Source organism: Mesoplodon bidens (genome assembly GCF_964165515.1).
Source record: "Mesoplodon bidens genome assembly, chromosome: 3".
NCBI classification, from domain to species: domain Eukaryota; kingdom Metazoa; phylum Chordata; class Mammalia; order Artiodactyla; family Ziphiidae; genus Mesoplodon; species Mesoplodon bidens.
The window spans coordinates 85,502,052-85,519,441 of NC_138178.1; the positions used below are offsets into that span (position 1 = coordinate 85,502,052).

At 35.3% G+C, this 17,390-nt stretch overlaps 1 protein-coding gene across 5 annotated transcripts in view; it reads right to left on the reverse strand.

Moving 5' to 3' along the window:
* Positions 1-17,390, reverse strand: part of USP8 (ubiquitin specific peptidase 8) — a 101,177-nt gene that overhangs the window by 22,543 nt on the left and 61,244 nt on the right. For 4 of the 5 annotated variants that reach the window (XM_081229598.1, XM_081229599.1, XM_081229596.1 and 1 more), the window contains 7 exons: positions 15,581-15,666; positions 13,717-13,879; positions 10,875-10,917; positions 8,601-8,745; positions 4,524-4,686; positions 1,047-1,191; positions 529-749 (listed from right to left, as the gene is read on the reverse strand). In XM_081229598.1, coding sequence (XP_081085724.1) covers positions 529-749; positions 1,047-1,191; positions 4,524-4,686; positions 8,601-8,745; positions 10,875-10,917; positions 13,717-13,879; positions 15,581-15,666 — 966 coding nt within the window. The remainder of the gene's footprint in view (positions 1-528; positions 750-1,046; positions 1,192-4,523; positions 4,687-8,600; positions 8,746-10,874; positions 10,918-13,716; positions 13,880-15,580; positions 15,667-17,390) is intronic. The other variant, XM_081229600.1, reaches the window with a different exon arrangement.

Sequence of the window (17,390 nt, forward strand, 5' to 3'; positions counted from 1 at the left end):
CAGATTCTTAATCACTGCACCACCAGGAAAGCCCCCTATTGTAACATCTTTTATTTAAACTCTTTTAAATAATTATTGTTAAAACATGCCTGTTATTTATGTGTCAAATTCTAAGGAAATGGAACTAAAATACTATTTCAAAACCAAAATATTGACATCACATATCTATCATCTATAAGCCAAATTATTTGGGAAAATACTATGAATTAAATTATAATAAAAAACACCTGAAAAGTGTTGTTCAACTTCACTGTGCTAATACTGTCTTTCATTAGTACTGCCTGTACTAAATGGACCCAGCTGGGTTTAAAATCCTTCCAATTAGTTATTCTAATATTGCTGTGGCAGTAAGATAAATACAATGAAAATTTTTTATAGCAGAAAAGGTACCAAAACATATAGATATTTCTCAATATTTTTCTTTCTAAAATATTGAAGGCATATATATGCTAGATACATATTTCTGTACTATATATTTAATATAATATTTTAAGAGACAATAAAGTTAAAAGAAAATCAAGAACATACCTGTGGAACATTCTTTATAATAGGCACTGGCTGAATTATGAGTGAAACATCAGATTTAGAAGCAGCAATTGGTTCAACTGGAGTTGATATATTCAGTGGTCCCACTCTCTCATCCTGATTGTTTATCAATTCTATGTTTTCATTGACTTCTGTAGGAGGTGTCATCTGGGCAGTAGGTTTAGAAGGAACTGATTCTTCCAGTGAGGGGTAAGTAAAATCCACTAAAATCCCCAAAAGAATAAAAATATTTTTGAAAGAACTGCAAACCCCATAAATAGTACTTCATATCTCATGCATGTTATACGTGATAGTTAAATGTAAACTAAGAGATGACAGCCACAACAGCCTTAAAGAATTAATAAACATTAACTTCCAGGATGGGGACATCTTGTATTTTTATGCCTAAAAGCAAACTGCTGACAGGACAAATGCACACACAACCAAGAACATTACCCTGAGAACATAAATAAAGTTTATTTTACCGAAGCAATTTTAAACAAAAATTTTCACATACATACATGAGACAGACACCTCTTCATTCTTGCCTCGTGGGGGTGGAGTGACTTTAGCATTTGTTGTGTACTGTGGATAACAAAGAAGCCAATTTTCATAGCCTCCTTCTAAAACCAAAGGCTCATTGTGCAGGACAGTTTTACTTTCCCACTATAAAATAAGGAAATAGTACGTTTAACATGGAGGCAGCCTCTTGACAGCTAAAAACACAACAAAACTGAATATTAAAATTGCTCTTAAAAGATTCATCTTCTAAATGATTAAAAAAAAGAGAGAGCTGAATTCAAAATTCAGCATTAAGTGAAACAAATGGATAGATCAGATTTTTAAAACCACATGAGTAATCCATGATCTTAGAAGAAAAATAGGAAAACAACTTAATATACAATAAAAATCTTCTATAACCTCATCACCCAGAGGTACCACTTTAACATTTTAGAGTTTATTTTTACAGTTTTCTACATAGACATACTTCTTTTTAAATTTTATTTTTATAAAACAATGAAACTTATGCTGCTTTTCTCTTACATGAACATGTTATTAAAGAACTATCTCATCATCTGTAATGAACAGATAATATTGTATTTTATACAGACATACACACACATGCCAAAACTGAATCAATCATTTGAACAATTATTATTTTTCCTATTTAATTATAAACAATGCTGAGATAAAAACTAAAGATCCTCATACATGTACACACCCAATCAACTCCATTAGGGAAAATCCCCACAAGTGGAGCTGCTAAGCCAAGGGTCATGAACATTTATTAAGGCTTTTAATGTATATTGCTAATCTCTGAAATGATCTTTTAAAAATGTTTGTGTATTCTGTACAATAATTTCCTAGGAGAACTGTTGGCTTAAAAGTTTGGTAGATGCCACCAAACTGCCCTTCAAAAAGACAATACCAATTTACACATTTACCAACAGTGTATGAGAATGCCCATTATAAGTCTTTATAATTTTTATCAAACTGGTGGACATAAAGTGGGTTGTTTTATTAATTAATTAATTAATTTTGGCTGTGTTGGATCTTCATTGCTGTGCGTGGGCTTTTCTCTAGTTGCAGCGAGCGGGGCCTACTCTTCGTTGTGGTGTGCGGGCTTCTCATTGTGGTGGCTTCTCTTGTGGCGGAGCAGGGCTCTAGGTACGTGGGATTCAGTAGTTGTGGCACGTGGGCTCAGTAGTTGTGGCTCATGGGCTGTAGAGCACAGGCTCAGTAGTTGTGGCGCATGGGCTTAGTTGCTCTGCGGCATGTGCGATCTTCCTGGACCAGGGCTGGAACCTGTGTGCCCTACATTGGCAGGCAGATTCTTAACCATTGTGCCTCCAGGGAAGCCCAGGTTGTTTTAATTAGTATTTATTTGTGAAGCTGAACATATTTTAATATGTTTATTAACCCTTTATATTCTATGGCTTAACTAATCTCATCTTTTGCCTATTTTTCTATAGAATTTGCTATTTTCTTGGTAAACAGTGAATGTACTCTGAATATTAAGGAAAATAAGTCTTTGTCATATTTGTTACAAATATTTTCCCTTAATTGACTTTTCACTTTATTTGTGGTGTTTTTAACATGGTCAAAAATATTAGCCTCTTGGTTCAGGATCAAGGTAATAAAACACTTATCAGGGGCTTCCCTGGTGTCGCAGTGGTTGAGAATCTGCCTGCTAATGCAGGGGACACGGGTTCGAGCCCTGGTCTGGGAAGATCCCACATGCTGCGGAGCAACTAGGCTTGTGAGCCAATACTACTGAGCCTGCGCGTCTGGAGCCTGTGCTCTGCAGCAAGAGAGGCCGCGATAGTGAGAGGCCCGCGCACCGCGATGAAGAGTAGCCCCCGCCTGCCACAACTAGAGAAAGCCCTCGCACAGAAATGAAGACCCAACACAGCCAAAAATAAATAAATAAATAAATAAATTTAAAAATAAATAAAAACAAAAACACACACACACACAAACAGTTATCAATGCTTTTTCCTAGTAGTTCATTGTTTGAATCAACATATTTATATCTTTTACCCATTTGGAATCTAGTGTGGTCTAAGAAATAAGGTAGGCATCCCCTTTCTTTTACTTGTTGGCTAGCCAGCTGTCCTCAAACCAGTTATTTCAATCCATCTTTTCCTCACTGATCTGTTATGTCATCTTTATCATACACTAAACTTTCAGGTAACTTTATGAAGCTGCCACTTTTTTAGGTCAAATCCCCTACACACGAACCTTCAAGTTGTGAACTTTCAAAGATATAAATGTGCATTCTATCAAAGTCAGGCGAGAGTGAAATTGCATCTTGCCCTCCATCTCCTATTGCTGACGATCCTTCTGCTCTCCCATCTCCCACCTCCTCTCCCTCCTCCAGTCAGTAACTCTTCTTGCCTGTTCACTCGATGCCAGCCCCTGTTTGCCAGCTGTTGTGTTATACTACTGTACTTTTCAAGGTGCTGTACTGTAAGATTAAAAATGTTTTGTTTTTTTGTTTTTTATGTAATACTTGTGTGAAAAGTATTATAAACCTAATACAGTACAGTTCTACATAGCCAATTGTATTAGTTGGGTACCTAGGCCAACTTTGTTGGACATACGAACAAAGTGGACTTACGAACACGCTCTTGGAACAGAACTTGTTCGTATGTAGGGGACTTAACTGTAGTTGAATATTGGCAATCTCATATGTTGGCCTATATCTGGGTATATTTCTAGATTCCTTACTTTGAAGCATGATTTGTTTCAAGGCTTTTAAGATTACTCTCCTGGAGGGCAATGTTCCATCAATTGACCCTCCTACCAGCAGACTGAGTTTTATACTTACCCATGTTCACCAGCATTCAGTGCTATTATTGTTTAATAATTTAACAAATTAAACCGAGTATTATTTTTTATCTTTGTTAATTTGATCATGAAAGTGGCATTTACTGTTTCAATTTGCATTTCTCTGATTACTAGTCAAGTTGACATTTTTATGTTTTTGTCACTTGCATATCTTTTGTTCACGTCTATCTGTGTCCACTGCTTATTTCAACATTTTATCTTAAGTAGTTGTCTTATTTACTTGCAAAAGCTCTTCAGATTTTAGGTGTTCTAAATCACTGCCATATTTGTTGCAAATATTTTTTTTTGTCTTCTGCCTTCAAATCTGGTATTTTTTTTGCACACCTAAGTTTTTATTTTATTAAGTCAAATCTATCAATCTCTTTTTCCTTAGTGACCTTTTCTTTGCCTTTATGTTTCATAACAAAAAATAACACTTTTTTCCAGACAATTTATGTTTCGGAAAATTCTAATATCCTACTTTATAAAGTTCAGTTTATTGTTATTGGGTGAGTCAAAACTGGTCTTTTAAATCTGAATTTTTTAAAAGTCTACAACCAAAGCATGTCGGATCTTCATGTCCTTAAGATAATTAACTAGTTGACATACCTTTCTAACAACCAGAGAAGGCTTGCAATTACAGTAAACTAACAAGGAAACTTGCTAACCTTGAAAAGTGCATCTTTCAGACTCCGTAGAGTTGTTCCAAGTTGTAAATCTTTTGCAGTACTAAACCAGTCAAGAAGTACCACGTAATCCACATTCCCTCTCTTCTTCCATGTGTCTTTAGAATCATCTGGGAGGTTTGCTTCAATCCAACTAGCAGTGACTCTGAAATGTATTAATGTTTGTATTGGGGCAAAAGTAGATGAGAGGTCCTAACATACTAATATAAGACACTGAGTTTTGAGTTTTGTTCTTCAGTCTTTATCATACCATAGCAAACGTTTTTGTTTTTGGCCATGCTGCGGGGCTTATGGGATTTTAGTTCCCCGAACAGGGATAGAACCAGGGCCCTCATCAGTGACAGCTTGAAGTCCTAACCACTGGACTGCCAGGAAATTTCCCCCATACCATAGCAAATTTTAAGACAGCTTCCTTTCTAAGGTCAGACTGTATGTTATGATAGTATATAGCCTAAAGTGTTTAACACCTTTACCACTGCATAATATTGGAATATATTTTAGTAATTATTAGAGACTGAAATAAATAGACTCAGTTGACCCTTTATGTAAAAAAAAAAAAAAGGGCCAAAAATGAAAACACAGGAAGTCATCTGAGTATGTCTCAGCCAAATATAAATAATTGGTGGTGGTGGTGGGGCACCTGGGTAACACTGTTTATATTTCAGTTCTCTTATACCTATAGAGATAATTAATAGTTAACCAAATACCAAAATGCTTATTTAACAAACACATACAGCATTTACTATGTGCCAGGTGCTATTCTAAATGTTTTCTCATTGACTCTCACTAGATCCTCACTATACTCCTATAAAACAGGCATTATTATCCTCATTTTATACATGAGGAAACAGGCCCAAAGAGGTTAAGTAACGTACCCAAGGTTATAGTTGCCAAGGGGAGCCAGAATTCAAATTCAGGCAATCTGGCTCACGTCTATGCTCTTAGCTGTTATGCTGTGCTGCCTTCTACATCATCACCTGTGAACAATACCAACTCTACACTAAAGCACGCTGTTCACGTTCTCCTTCACTCACACAAAAGCTTAAGTTCTTACCTAAAGGCCTTCCCATGGCCCGATGCATGGCCCCTCTCTCCAGTCCTATTACTTCAACTTCCTCATCACTAGTTACTAACTTACTCCCTCTTTCTCCACTCTACCCTTGGCTCCATTGTAATTCCTGGTTTATGCAGGTATGCGCCTGCCTAATTACCTCTGCTCCTACTGTCCACTCTGTCTGGAACCCTCTTCCCTCGGATAACTGCATCACTCATTTCCCTTCTCTCAAGATTAGCTCAGGAATAACTTCTCCATGAAGCCTTCATGGATTAAAATTTTCAGTGCTCACCCCAACATACACACTTGACACATCCATCTCCATAGCACTTATCAACAGCAGATACACATTTTAAGATTTATTGCCTGTCTCACCTATCCCACCTCCTTGTTAAAATATAAGCTCCATGAAGCAAAGATTTTTGTCTGTTCAATGATTTAGCCCCAGCACTTAGAACCACAGTAACTCAGCCCATAATAAGTGCTCAGTAAATATCTGCTGAATGATGGAATGAATAATACAGATTTGCTCCTCCAGGAAAGGAACTCCATATTATTCCTAGCAAAGCACCTAGGTATTTCAGATATTTAACTGGTGGTATTGGCAAGCTGGGCAGAAACTTGTATTCTAAGTAAAACTAAATGGTTTAACTAATTGAAGGGGGAAAAAATCCTGTTCCTATATAATAATGTTGGTTACCGTACCTTCTAGGAAATAAAGAAAAAAAAAGAAATATAAGATACTGTTTCGTAATAAGTCTCACTTGATATATAGAGATTAGAAGGATGCCTGGTCAACAAAGAATGAGAAAAACTGAAAATGATATTCTTAAGGACAATTTCTGACACTAAGGATATACCTGCCTAAATCACTCTGTCTAAAAACTCAACATTAGTATTCTGCAGAATACTAGTTTGGGAAACAATAATATCAGTCAGTACTCCCCAAACTTCAGTCTTTCATGTAACCCCTTCACAAGCTGCTGCAACTCTGCTCTACCTTGTCTACTGTATAATGTTTTAATTTAATTATTTAACTGAAAGTGATCCTTCACTTAAATTTGTTTTAACAGGAAAATGTATATTCCTATATACATGGAAAATAGCATCATATCCAATAAATAAAGGATAATCCTAAAAGTAAATAAAACAGATCAGTAAATTACGCTATGTTCACATAACAGATCACCATATAGCAATGAGAATAAATGAATTACAACTACACACAATCATATACATGACTCTCATAACGTAAGGTTGAGTACAAGAAGCCAGACATAAAAGACTTTAGACTGTATGGTTCCATTTATATAAAGTACAAAAACAAATCTATTCTATTGGTGGTTCCCTTGGGATAAGTGACAGGTGGCATAAGAGAGGCTTCTGTAGTGATGGTAATGTTCTGTTTCTTGGTCCAGATGCTAGGTAAATGGATGCATTCAGTTTTTGAAAACTGACTGGGCTAAATACTGAGGATAAGAGTGATTTTGTGTGTATATTATGCTGTATTAAAATTTTAAAACAGACAATGAAAAACTAGTAATGTAGTATTCACTATCAGCTAGCTGAAGATACTGTTGCCTACAGTGAGCTCTGAGGCCTGCTCGCCAGTAAGAAAGGGATATTATCAAACACTAAAAAGGAATGCTAGCACCAAATTGAAACTTCTTTTAACTAATTCAGAAGGACTGAAACAGAAATTAAAAGGTAATAATTTTCTTGGTATGCAATTCATCTTCAATCTTCAACCTAAACTCATCTTGAGTTTCACATTAGTCAAATTCTCACATTTTGGGAAACAGTTAATAAAAGTCACCAGCTTTCTGTCAGTAAAGATTAGATCACCAAAGATTAATCATAACTTTCTCTTTCCAAATCCTGGAAATATATTCATACCTACTTGATTAGACTATGCACCCTCATCTCATTTTTTTTTCCTTTTAAAATTTTTATTTTATTAAAAAAAAATTTCTTGTCTTTTTTCTTTTAATTTTTTGTTTTCCTTTCTAATCTCATTTTTAAATAGCATACTTACAAAGCACTTTATTCTTCAGGTCGAACATTCATAAGCCTCGGCAATATGCTAAAAACCATGCAAATTTTATTACCTAACTTTAAAAATATATCTTTTTAAGGTTGCTTAAGTTAGTACTGGAATGGACCATAGATTTTAACTAATCCAGTCCCATAAACTAAGACCTAGAGAGGTTATATAATTTTTATAACGCTCCTAATAGTTGAAAATAGCCCTGGACTGGAGTTTTAGTCCTATCACTATTATGATAGTTTCTAATATACCGTATATTCATGCAATTAACTTTAAATTATTTTACAGATTAAAGGCCTTCTTATCAAAAAAGAAAGAAAAAGGTATTTTTTTTAGTAAGTCCTTACTAGTGCCAGGCACTGTGTGATCTGTGTGCATATATAAAATTTGTCATTTAAACCTCTCAAAACTTCTGAGATAGGTACTATCATTATTCCCATTTCACAGATGGAAACATGGGCTTAGAGAGGTTAGGCCACTAGCTAGAAGTAATGTAGCTAATAAGAGACGGAGTTATAATATATAGTCCGAATATAGTCTGATTTTACAGCCTGTATTTTTTCTTGATCACTTAGCTATCCTGCTTCTTCTTCGAAAAAGTTATTTGTGTAATCTTTTACCACAGATAATAGTATGGGGAATTTCAAAATAGAAAGCAATTCAAATAAAAAATAGCAGGAGAAATTAGTCAACAAACACCTGGGGAAAGAGGACACACAAGGGAGTTTCATTTCTCTTCTGATAAGACTCCAAATGCCACAGATAAGAAAAAACAGCCAAACTGGAATGTCCTTTACAGTACCCTTCAGAAAGGGTAAGGTGTGCCACTATGGAGTAAAGAATGAAAAGGTCCACAGGAAAAGAAAAGACCACTTTATCACATTTAGCTTGGATGCTAAGTAGCAATATTTACTACTGTCCACAGTTTACCATTTTATCTAAATACACAGTGACCCACCCTGGACTGATGGCTTCTTCAGGAACACTGAGAGAATTTGAAATGTGGGAATCCAGATAATCCTGCATTCTTCGAGCATCCATTATAATCAAGCTGATGTTTTTATCCATCCTCATTGTGTAAAGCTCCTTTGCTGTGATTGCTCCTTGGAATCGAGAGAGACAATATAAGTGACAAGAAACACCTAGTTCCGTGTGCTATCATATCACTAAATACAGGACAAGCATAGCTTTTCCTAGAAGTGTCATATACTTGCTATTCTGCCATATTATTTATTACCTTTTAAACTAATTTTAAATACAATTTATGTTTTTGACATTTATCCAAAAACTAGTTCAACGCTTTGTTTATAAAGACTTAAATACCAAAACTTGCTGGTGATGTTACAACTACATCTGGTGTGGGCTCTGCTGCTGTATAAAATAAATTAGTATGTGTGTCTCATGAAAATATTCTATTTTAAAAAATCAAGCTATTTGAGAAATGTCAACCAGAAGAAATACCTGTGGTTCAAAAGTTCTTGAAAGGTTCTAAATTCTTTTTAAAAAGTCTCCATGGGGTCTCATGGGGGCTATCTGAAAAACTTGTAGGTTTCCTAGGATAATAAGCCAAAAGTTTGTTATCTGCGTTCCACATCTGGGGTTGGTAAACTATGGCCAGTTATTTTCACTGGAACACAGCTTCACTCATTTGTTTACATATTGTCTATGGCTGCTTCCATGCAAGGACAACAGGGCCCCCCAAGCCTAAAGTGTTTAATATCTAGCCCTTTAATATTTAGCCAAAATAAATATTCCCTATATTGCTATTTTCCTCTTCCAGGTTCTACCACCTGAAATGAAAGATTAAAAAGCCCTAAAAGGAAGCTTAAACATGGAAAGAACTATTTCAGCAGTAAGCTGTACGAAGAGCACAGTCACACCATCTCCTAAGCTAAAATACCCAGTTGCTAATAACCATCTTACTTCCCTTTCTAACCATCAATATCATTCTGATAACAAAACAATCTAAAGTGGAGAACAAACCACCAAGACGTGCAACACCTAAGCAGGGTGAGATACAAAGGAACATATGAATAGAAACTAATCTCAGGGCCTCCCTGGTGGCACAGTGGTTAAGAATCCGCCTGTCAATGCAGGGGACACAGGTTCGAACCCTGGCCCGGGAAGATCCCACATACCGCGGAGCAACTAAGCCCGTGCGCCCTAACTACCAAGCCTGTGCTCTAGGGACCGTGAGCCACAACTACTGAGCCCACGTGCCACATCTACTGAAGCCCGTGTGCCTAGAGCCCCTGCTCCACAACAACAGAAGCCACCACAATGCGAAGCCTGCACACTGCAACGAAGAGCAGCCCCTGCTCGCTGCAACTAGAGAAAAGTGCGCACAGCAACGAAGAACCAAAGCAGCCAAAAATAAATAAATAAAATAAATAAATGTATTAAAAAAAAACTAATCTTAGAATGAACTGATAACAGCTTTTAGGAAGGTACCTTACTACACTCAGTTTTATTTTTTAAATTGTTGTATGGAAACATTTAAAATAGATAATTAATTTTAGTGTTACATATAATTAATGTTTAAATTAAACCTTTTCTGAGAGAGGAAAACTTAGGCAATTGCCTAATAAGTCTTGTTGTTTAGGTCACATACTTGTTACTGGAGCATCAACACTACCTACGGATAACATCCAAATTACTGGTTTAGATTTTTTTTGAGGGGAGTGAAAAAGCCTTTAAATATTTAAGTTTTCCACTTAAAGTCATAAGTACTAACGGCTACTTATATGAAGTTTACTGTGTTCTAAGAGTGTCACATACATTAACTCAGTCAATCCTCATAATAACACTATGAAATAGATGCGATTATTATTCCCACCTTACAGATGGGGAAACTAAAGTAGAAAGGTGAAGTAATAAGCTCAAGATGATATGCAAACTCAGAAGAACCTGTATTCAAACCTAGGAAGTCTGACTTCTGAGAGTCCATGCTCTTAACCACTATGCTAAACTGTATCTTGAAAAAAAGCAATGACAAGTACCAACTGTAGTTTTCATGTTTTCAAATGCATATTACCATAAATATTCCCCATGACATGTAAATACAGAATATAATACATTTTCAATATTATTGTACAGGTTAGGAAAAATGATAAAGCTCATATATAAACTAAACGCAATGCTAAGAATCTCATTGTCTAAAATCTGAAGCTTATTCTGATTAAAAGATCTCAATAATAGCCTAAAAGAACTCCCTCTTTCTGGGCACACTTACCTTTCTCTGTAGTCTCATTTTTTTCACTCTTTTCACCATTTATCTATTTCATAGGAAAAAAAAGTTTCAACTTTAATAGAAACACACATTTTTATAGAAAGAAAAAGTTCAACTTTAATACTTCTTTGAAACTGAAAGCCTTCTAGGAAATGAAATGTGCAGAGTACTGGCATTTTATAAAAATACAGATGAACAGTAATAGCATTAACAGATTACTCTGATAACAACTAAAATAACTAGTAGCATATCACAATCATATGTCATTAACTCAAAATTTTCTCCAGTTAAAGACCAAATATGATTTCAAAGCACAGATTATTAGAGAAATTTAGTATTTAACTTAACGAGAGAGCACTTCTTACAATGAAATAAAAATTCTAGTCAATCCCTTCAGTGTCCTCCATTACAGAATTAAAGGAAAATGAAGTGTTACAAAGTTTTATAAATTTGCATTTCCTAACCAAGATAACATAGGATAATTCTCTAACGTACTAACTCATTTCATAGATGGGAAAACTAAGGACCCACTAGAACCTACTGATCAATTTCTACATCACTAAAAGTAAAAAAGAAAAGAAATGTATATTATGTGCCTCCTAATATGATACAGTATGCAGTACACAGTATCACCTATGAAGCATTCTGGCCAAAAAACAAAAACTGAACCTCAATCTAATTAAGCTTTTAGGTTGAACTTCCAGCCTACAGGAAATACAGGAGACAGAAGAACAAGTTAAGTGACACAAGGAGGAAGTAATCAGACAAATCTACAATGTGGCTGATTTTACAGAACTGATCCAGTATTAAAAAGCCAAATGCAGGAAATGAAAAATGAGAAGGAAACTCAATCAGAGAATGCTATAGAGACTTAAGAGAAATTGCAACCAAAAGACAATGAGTGGACCCTGTTTGGATCCTGATTCAAACATACTGACTCTGAAAAATCATTATGAGACAAGTGGGTAAAATATCTGAATAGATTGGGCTTTAGATTATATCAGGGAATTATTGTTAATTTTGTGAGGTGGGAAAATAGCACTGCGGTTATTAATAAAATGTTCCTTTTGGACTTCCCTGGTGGCACAGTGGTTAAGAATCTGCCTACCAATGCAGGGGACACGGGTTCGAGCCCTGGTCCGGGAAGATCCCACATGCTGCGGAGCAACTAAGCCTGCATGCCATACCTACTGAGCCTGCGCTCTAGAGCCTGCAAGCCGCAACTACTGAAGCCTGCATGCCACAACTACTGAAGCCCGTGCACCTAGAGCCCATGCTCTGCAACAAGAGAAGCCAACGCAATGAGAAGCACGCACACCACAACGAAGAGTAGCCCCCGCTCGCTGCAACTAGAGAAAGCCCACGCACAGCAACAAAGACCCAATGCGGCCAAAAATAAAATTTAAAAAAAAAAAAGCTTAAAAAAAATGTTCCTTTCTTTTGAGATGCATACTCAAATATTTAGGGGTAAAATGATATGTTGTCTGGAATTTGACTGAAGAGGTGAGAGGTGCAGATAAAAAAATATGGCAAATGTTAGTTGATTACTGAAGCTGGGTGACAGGATTTAACTGTATTCTCTTTTCAACATAAAAAGGCTAAACAAGGGCTTCCCTGGTGGCGCAGTGGTTGGGAGTCCGCCTGCCGATGCAGGGGACGTGGGTTCGTGCCCCGGTCCGGGAAGATCCCACATGCCGTGGAGCGGCTAGGCCTGTGAGCCATGGCCGCTGAGCCTGCGCGTCCGGAGCCTGTGCTCTGAAACGGAAGAGGCCACAACAGTGAGAGGCCCGCGTACCGCAAAAAAAAAAGGCTAAATAAAAAAGTAAAGGTAACGAAAAGTAGTTGGCCCTGCTGTTGGAAAAGCAACAAAATGAAGAATTTGAAAAGTCCCTTTCATACAGTTCTTTGGAATCTTGGTATTTTTTTTATATCAGCCATTTGACCTATAAATGAACATGTCTCTAAGGCAGTACTATTAATCTTACATTATGAGTTCCTAAAATCAAAAGACCGATTTCTTCACTTCTTTTTACATAGGGCCTAGCCCAATGTCACAAGCAATTCAACTACTACTTCTTAATGAAATCAGTGATAACCCACATACAAGTGATAGCTGAAAGCTACAAAATGCTTAAGAAAAATTAAATTAGAAATCTTTCCATGAATTTCAACAGTGCAGAAGAAATTGTATTTTAGAAAGAATAGTTTCTGAGGAGGCGAAGGGAGGGAGATACAGTGACAGCTAGCAGGTACAGGTTGAGTCACTAACAGTTTCTGGCAAACAAATGATGTAGCTGAAAAGACTACAAGTAGTCGCTGAACAAATGGAACAAGAGGGAGAGAAAGAGGAAAGGGAAACTGAGGCAGAGAAAGGAGGAAAAAGGGGAGAGAATGAGACGCCAGAAATAGAAAAAAAGTTTCACATCAAATAGTGTACCAAATCTTTCCCTAATGTAAATTACATTTATTAGAAAGGAGAGACCTTAAAGATCATCTATTTCAAGATCTTAATTGGCCAAACTGAGTCCCAAAACAGTTAAGCAAGACTTGATATGGGACCAGAACTCAGATATACTGAATCACAGCCCAAATGCTCTTTCCACTGCTCTAGTCAAGTCTATAGTGACTGCTAAAAACAAATACACACAACATATTTCTTTAGAAGTTTCAAGAAAAACCTAGAATCAACTAAAGCTAGAATAATTAATTCAATTTCTAATAAAAACACATTAAATTTTATCCTTTTTGCCCAAAAGAACAATATAGTGGTATCTCAATTCTTCTTAAGCAAATCATCTGACAAAAAGAACCAGTCTTTTTACCTAGCAGAATAAATCTGGAATACCTTGTGGGTTTTGTCTTTGGCATCCAATGCATTTTCCAAAGAACTTTTAGCTGATGTGCCACCATCCTCTCTTCCGGCTTCCTGCCTTTTCTGTTTCTGCAGCTGCTCTTTCTCCTGTCTGTCCTTTTCTTCAAGTTTTTTCCGAACTTCAGCTTCTTCATATCTAGTTGAAAAAAGAAGTCAGGATGTCTTTTATTGGCATGATGGTGGAAAGTAAAGGATTTCCAGTTCTATAAAGTTAATATCCTGCCATGAGGTATTTTATGGCTGCATTCTTTCTCCCTCCAGTTGAAATTCAACTCTGCCAGTGTTCCATTATAAATCACAACTCACAAATTTGTCCTCTGTAGATTTATTTCAAATTGCTCAAAAATCTTGAAAAGAAACACTATGCTCTCAAGTTGAAGTTGTTCAATATTCTTTTTGCTCTTTCCCTCCCACTAATTTCAACACTTTAAAGATTCAAATATGCTGCCATTTCCTTTTCAAAGGATTTACAATCCTAAAATCCTAAAATTAACTATAAAGCCCGATTTACTTATTAAATAGCTCAAAATACAAAAAAAGTACAGACAATAAATAAGTGAAAGAACCTAAAGCCCCAAAGATAGACGAGTAAAGAACATGATTATTGCTAGCAGTAGTACAATTAGGGAAAAACTAGGCAATCTAAGAGAGAACAGTTAATAATGGGTAACCCAAAGATTAGGAGAAATTCTATTCTACTTAGTTGATTAACTGGCTAAAGGAGAAAGAGAATAGTAATTCTAAATGACTTCATCCACCTTAACATATTCCAGCCTCAAGATTAGTAACTGGGGAAAGGACCAAGGAACACACTAGTTGAAAAAGATAAGTTCTAAGTAAAGGCTATGATACATTCAAGTATCTCTGCTTTTCAGACGTTTTCTTTATGCCACTTCGCTTTTACAAAAGACCTACATTAGTACTTGTTTTTACTAACCGAAAGAAATCTGAAGAGGATATTCACTTATGGAAAAAGGTGAAAAATGAAAATAGCGTTTAGCAGTTGTTCTGCAGCCAGCTGTTAGAAGTAGCCACACCGTGATCAGACAGTGTGGCTCCTTCACCGCCAAGCTCCTTCCCCAGGAATTACACAAGCATCTCAGCATCAAGCTGCCATAGCTTTGAACTGTGTCTGTGAGCATCTGTGCTTTATCTTGATTTATTTTGTGCATCTTGTAGCAAGACGTGTCCTGAGGTAGTTGCTTCTTTGCCTTACGCCATTTTGGCTTAGGTAAAGTTTCATAGGAACACTTTACTTTCAGATGGCAGGGGAAAACCTGTGTAACTATAGCAGTTAACTGATCCAAGTTTAAAAAAAATAGTGGAGTAAAAATAGTTCCCTTTTAATTTTATTTAAAGAGTGACTAATGACTAAAAATTGAAACATACTGTTTTTAATTTCTAATTATTTTATAAGCCTGATAAGTCAGTCATGGCAAATACTAGAGTTAGATTTTTTTTTTAATATGTAACTTCTGCAACCAGGCAAGTCAAAACTAACATTAAATACTTCATTCCCACAAGTACAGTGTACAGTAGCACATTATGACATGAAGCATATGAGAATATTATGTTTTTCTGAAGAATCCTGTCAGAAACTTAGAAAAAACTGGACCTGAGCTATAATCTAATAGACCAATGCTTATCTTAACAATGTTATTAGTCTAAACATTTAAAAATTTTCAGTAAAGAACATTAATGGTAACACATGAATATAAGACTTCTTCTTAAGAATTGGGATTTATATGCATGGTCATATATAAATGGACAAATTCTAAATATAATTTTATTCTTCTAAATTTACATTCTTTTAAAGATTTCATAATAGTGTCTGTACCTGAGTTTAAGGCTTTCAGAGAGTCTCTCAGCTTCTTCAATAGCTTTTTTGATGTTTGCAGGTCCAAGTATTGAATGAAAGTAGTCCTAAAATTATAGGAAAACCATCTTATACTGTTAGTACTAGCCACTGTACATAGCACTAATGCTAAAAACACAAAATTATGGTGTTCATATAAACAAAAGTTTAGATAAAAATATTATGACTGAATAAAATATTTCTTAAACCTTTTAACCTACAAAAGTGTACAACTTATTCTCCAATTGTTTCAAAAATATTTTTTCATACTATTAGTAGGTTAAAAAACAAAGCCGGTAGGTAATAATTTTACTTATTTGTGAGGCACCTCTACGAAGTGTAAATACTATTCTTATTGTTTTTGAATAAGTGCCAAAAAGCAAACCATATACGTTAGGAGCAAAATATATTTTCCTACTGTAAATATGTTACTTAGTTTTTTCTTTTAGTCTCAGAAGCAGTAAAGCAAATTCTGTATTGATCCACAGCATAGAATTTGTTTTGTTTTACTTGTTTTAAACTGAGATGTTTCCTTCCACCTGTATTTTATAATACCTGCCTACCTCCCAACTGGAGTCAAATCACTTTAGACATAAAACAAGTTTTACACTTGAGGAAACCCTGAGTAACTGAAAATCAAAGGGTAGAAAATAAATCAATAGTATGATCTACGTTAAAACACACACACACATACACACACAAAAGGTTTAGCACATAATTTATTAATAAGCATAATGAATTGAAAAAAATAAATCACTTCCCTAAGGGGTCACTCATTAGATCTTGCAATCAGAGATATTTCCAAATCAAGGCTGGTTTAACATGACAGTAGTGCAGTGAGACTCAGCTAACTAACTAGTGGATCTAACTTGCCACAACTTATCACTATGACTTTGCCTACTAACACAGTTTATCACAAATGATACTGTAATCAGAAGTTATAGAAAGAGAGGCCAGGAGGCCAGAAATATCCATCTCTGGATGTTTGAGAGGCAGTTACAAAGAGCTGGTAAGATAGATCTGTTGATAACAGTTATCATATGTCTGTCTATCTAGCCTAAAAGTAGATCATGTTTTATTTGATTTTATTCTTCTAGATTCGAGATAAAATATATAAAAGGGCCATTCACTATGTAATTTTTAATAAAAGTATATAGTTTGTTCAATATTATATCAACTAAAAATTACAGTGGAAACTGTAATTACTTCCATTATCACAATGTCCTGACTTCTGATGCAATACTTTTTTAAGAGAAAACAAAATTAGCCATTACTGTAATATTTCTCTGATAAAAACAAAATACAAAGTAAAACCAAAAAACACTATGACTTTTTTAAAAATTAATTTTTATTGGAGTACGGTTGCTTTATATGACTTGTTTTATTAATTTTTTGACATGAACTCATTTAAAAGCCCGGCTTAACACTGCTGAAATGCTGAAAAAATCATGTTTGGGCATGTCTGGTACAAACTCCCAGAAGACACTCCCCTAATATTAATGAAGTTTCTTGTCAATAATTACCTCTCTCTGTGCTCTTAAAGGGACACAGTTGGAGTAAGTATAATTTTTTTCCAATTTTCAATAGTATTGACAATTGGCAGAATAAAAAAAAAAAGTCCAATTCTTATACAACTAAAAACATTTGCTTCTTAGGTTTACTTAGTAGAACTTTCCTACTCCTGAACACACAAATTCAAGCAATTCCAATGATTTCCCAAACAAAATGGTTCACTAATAATAATATTTAGCATTAATTATCATGATTGCCATGGATATTTAAAAATATTCTA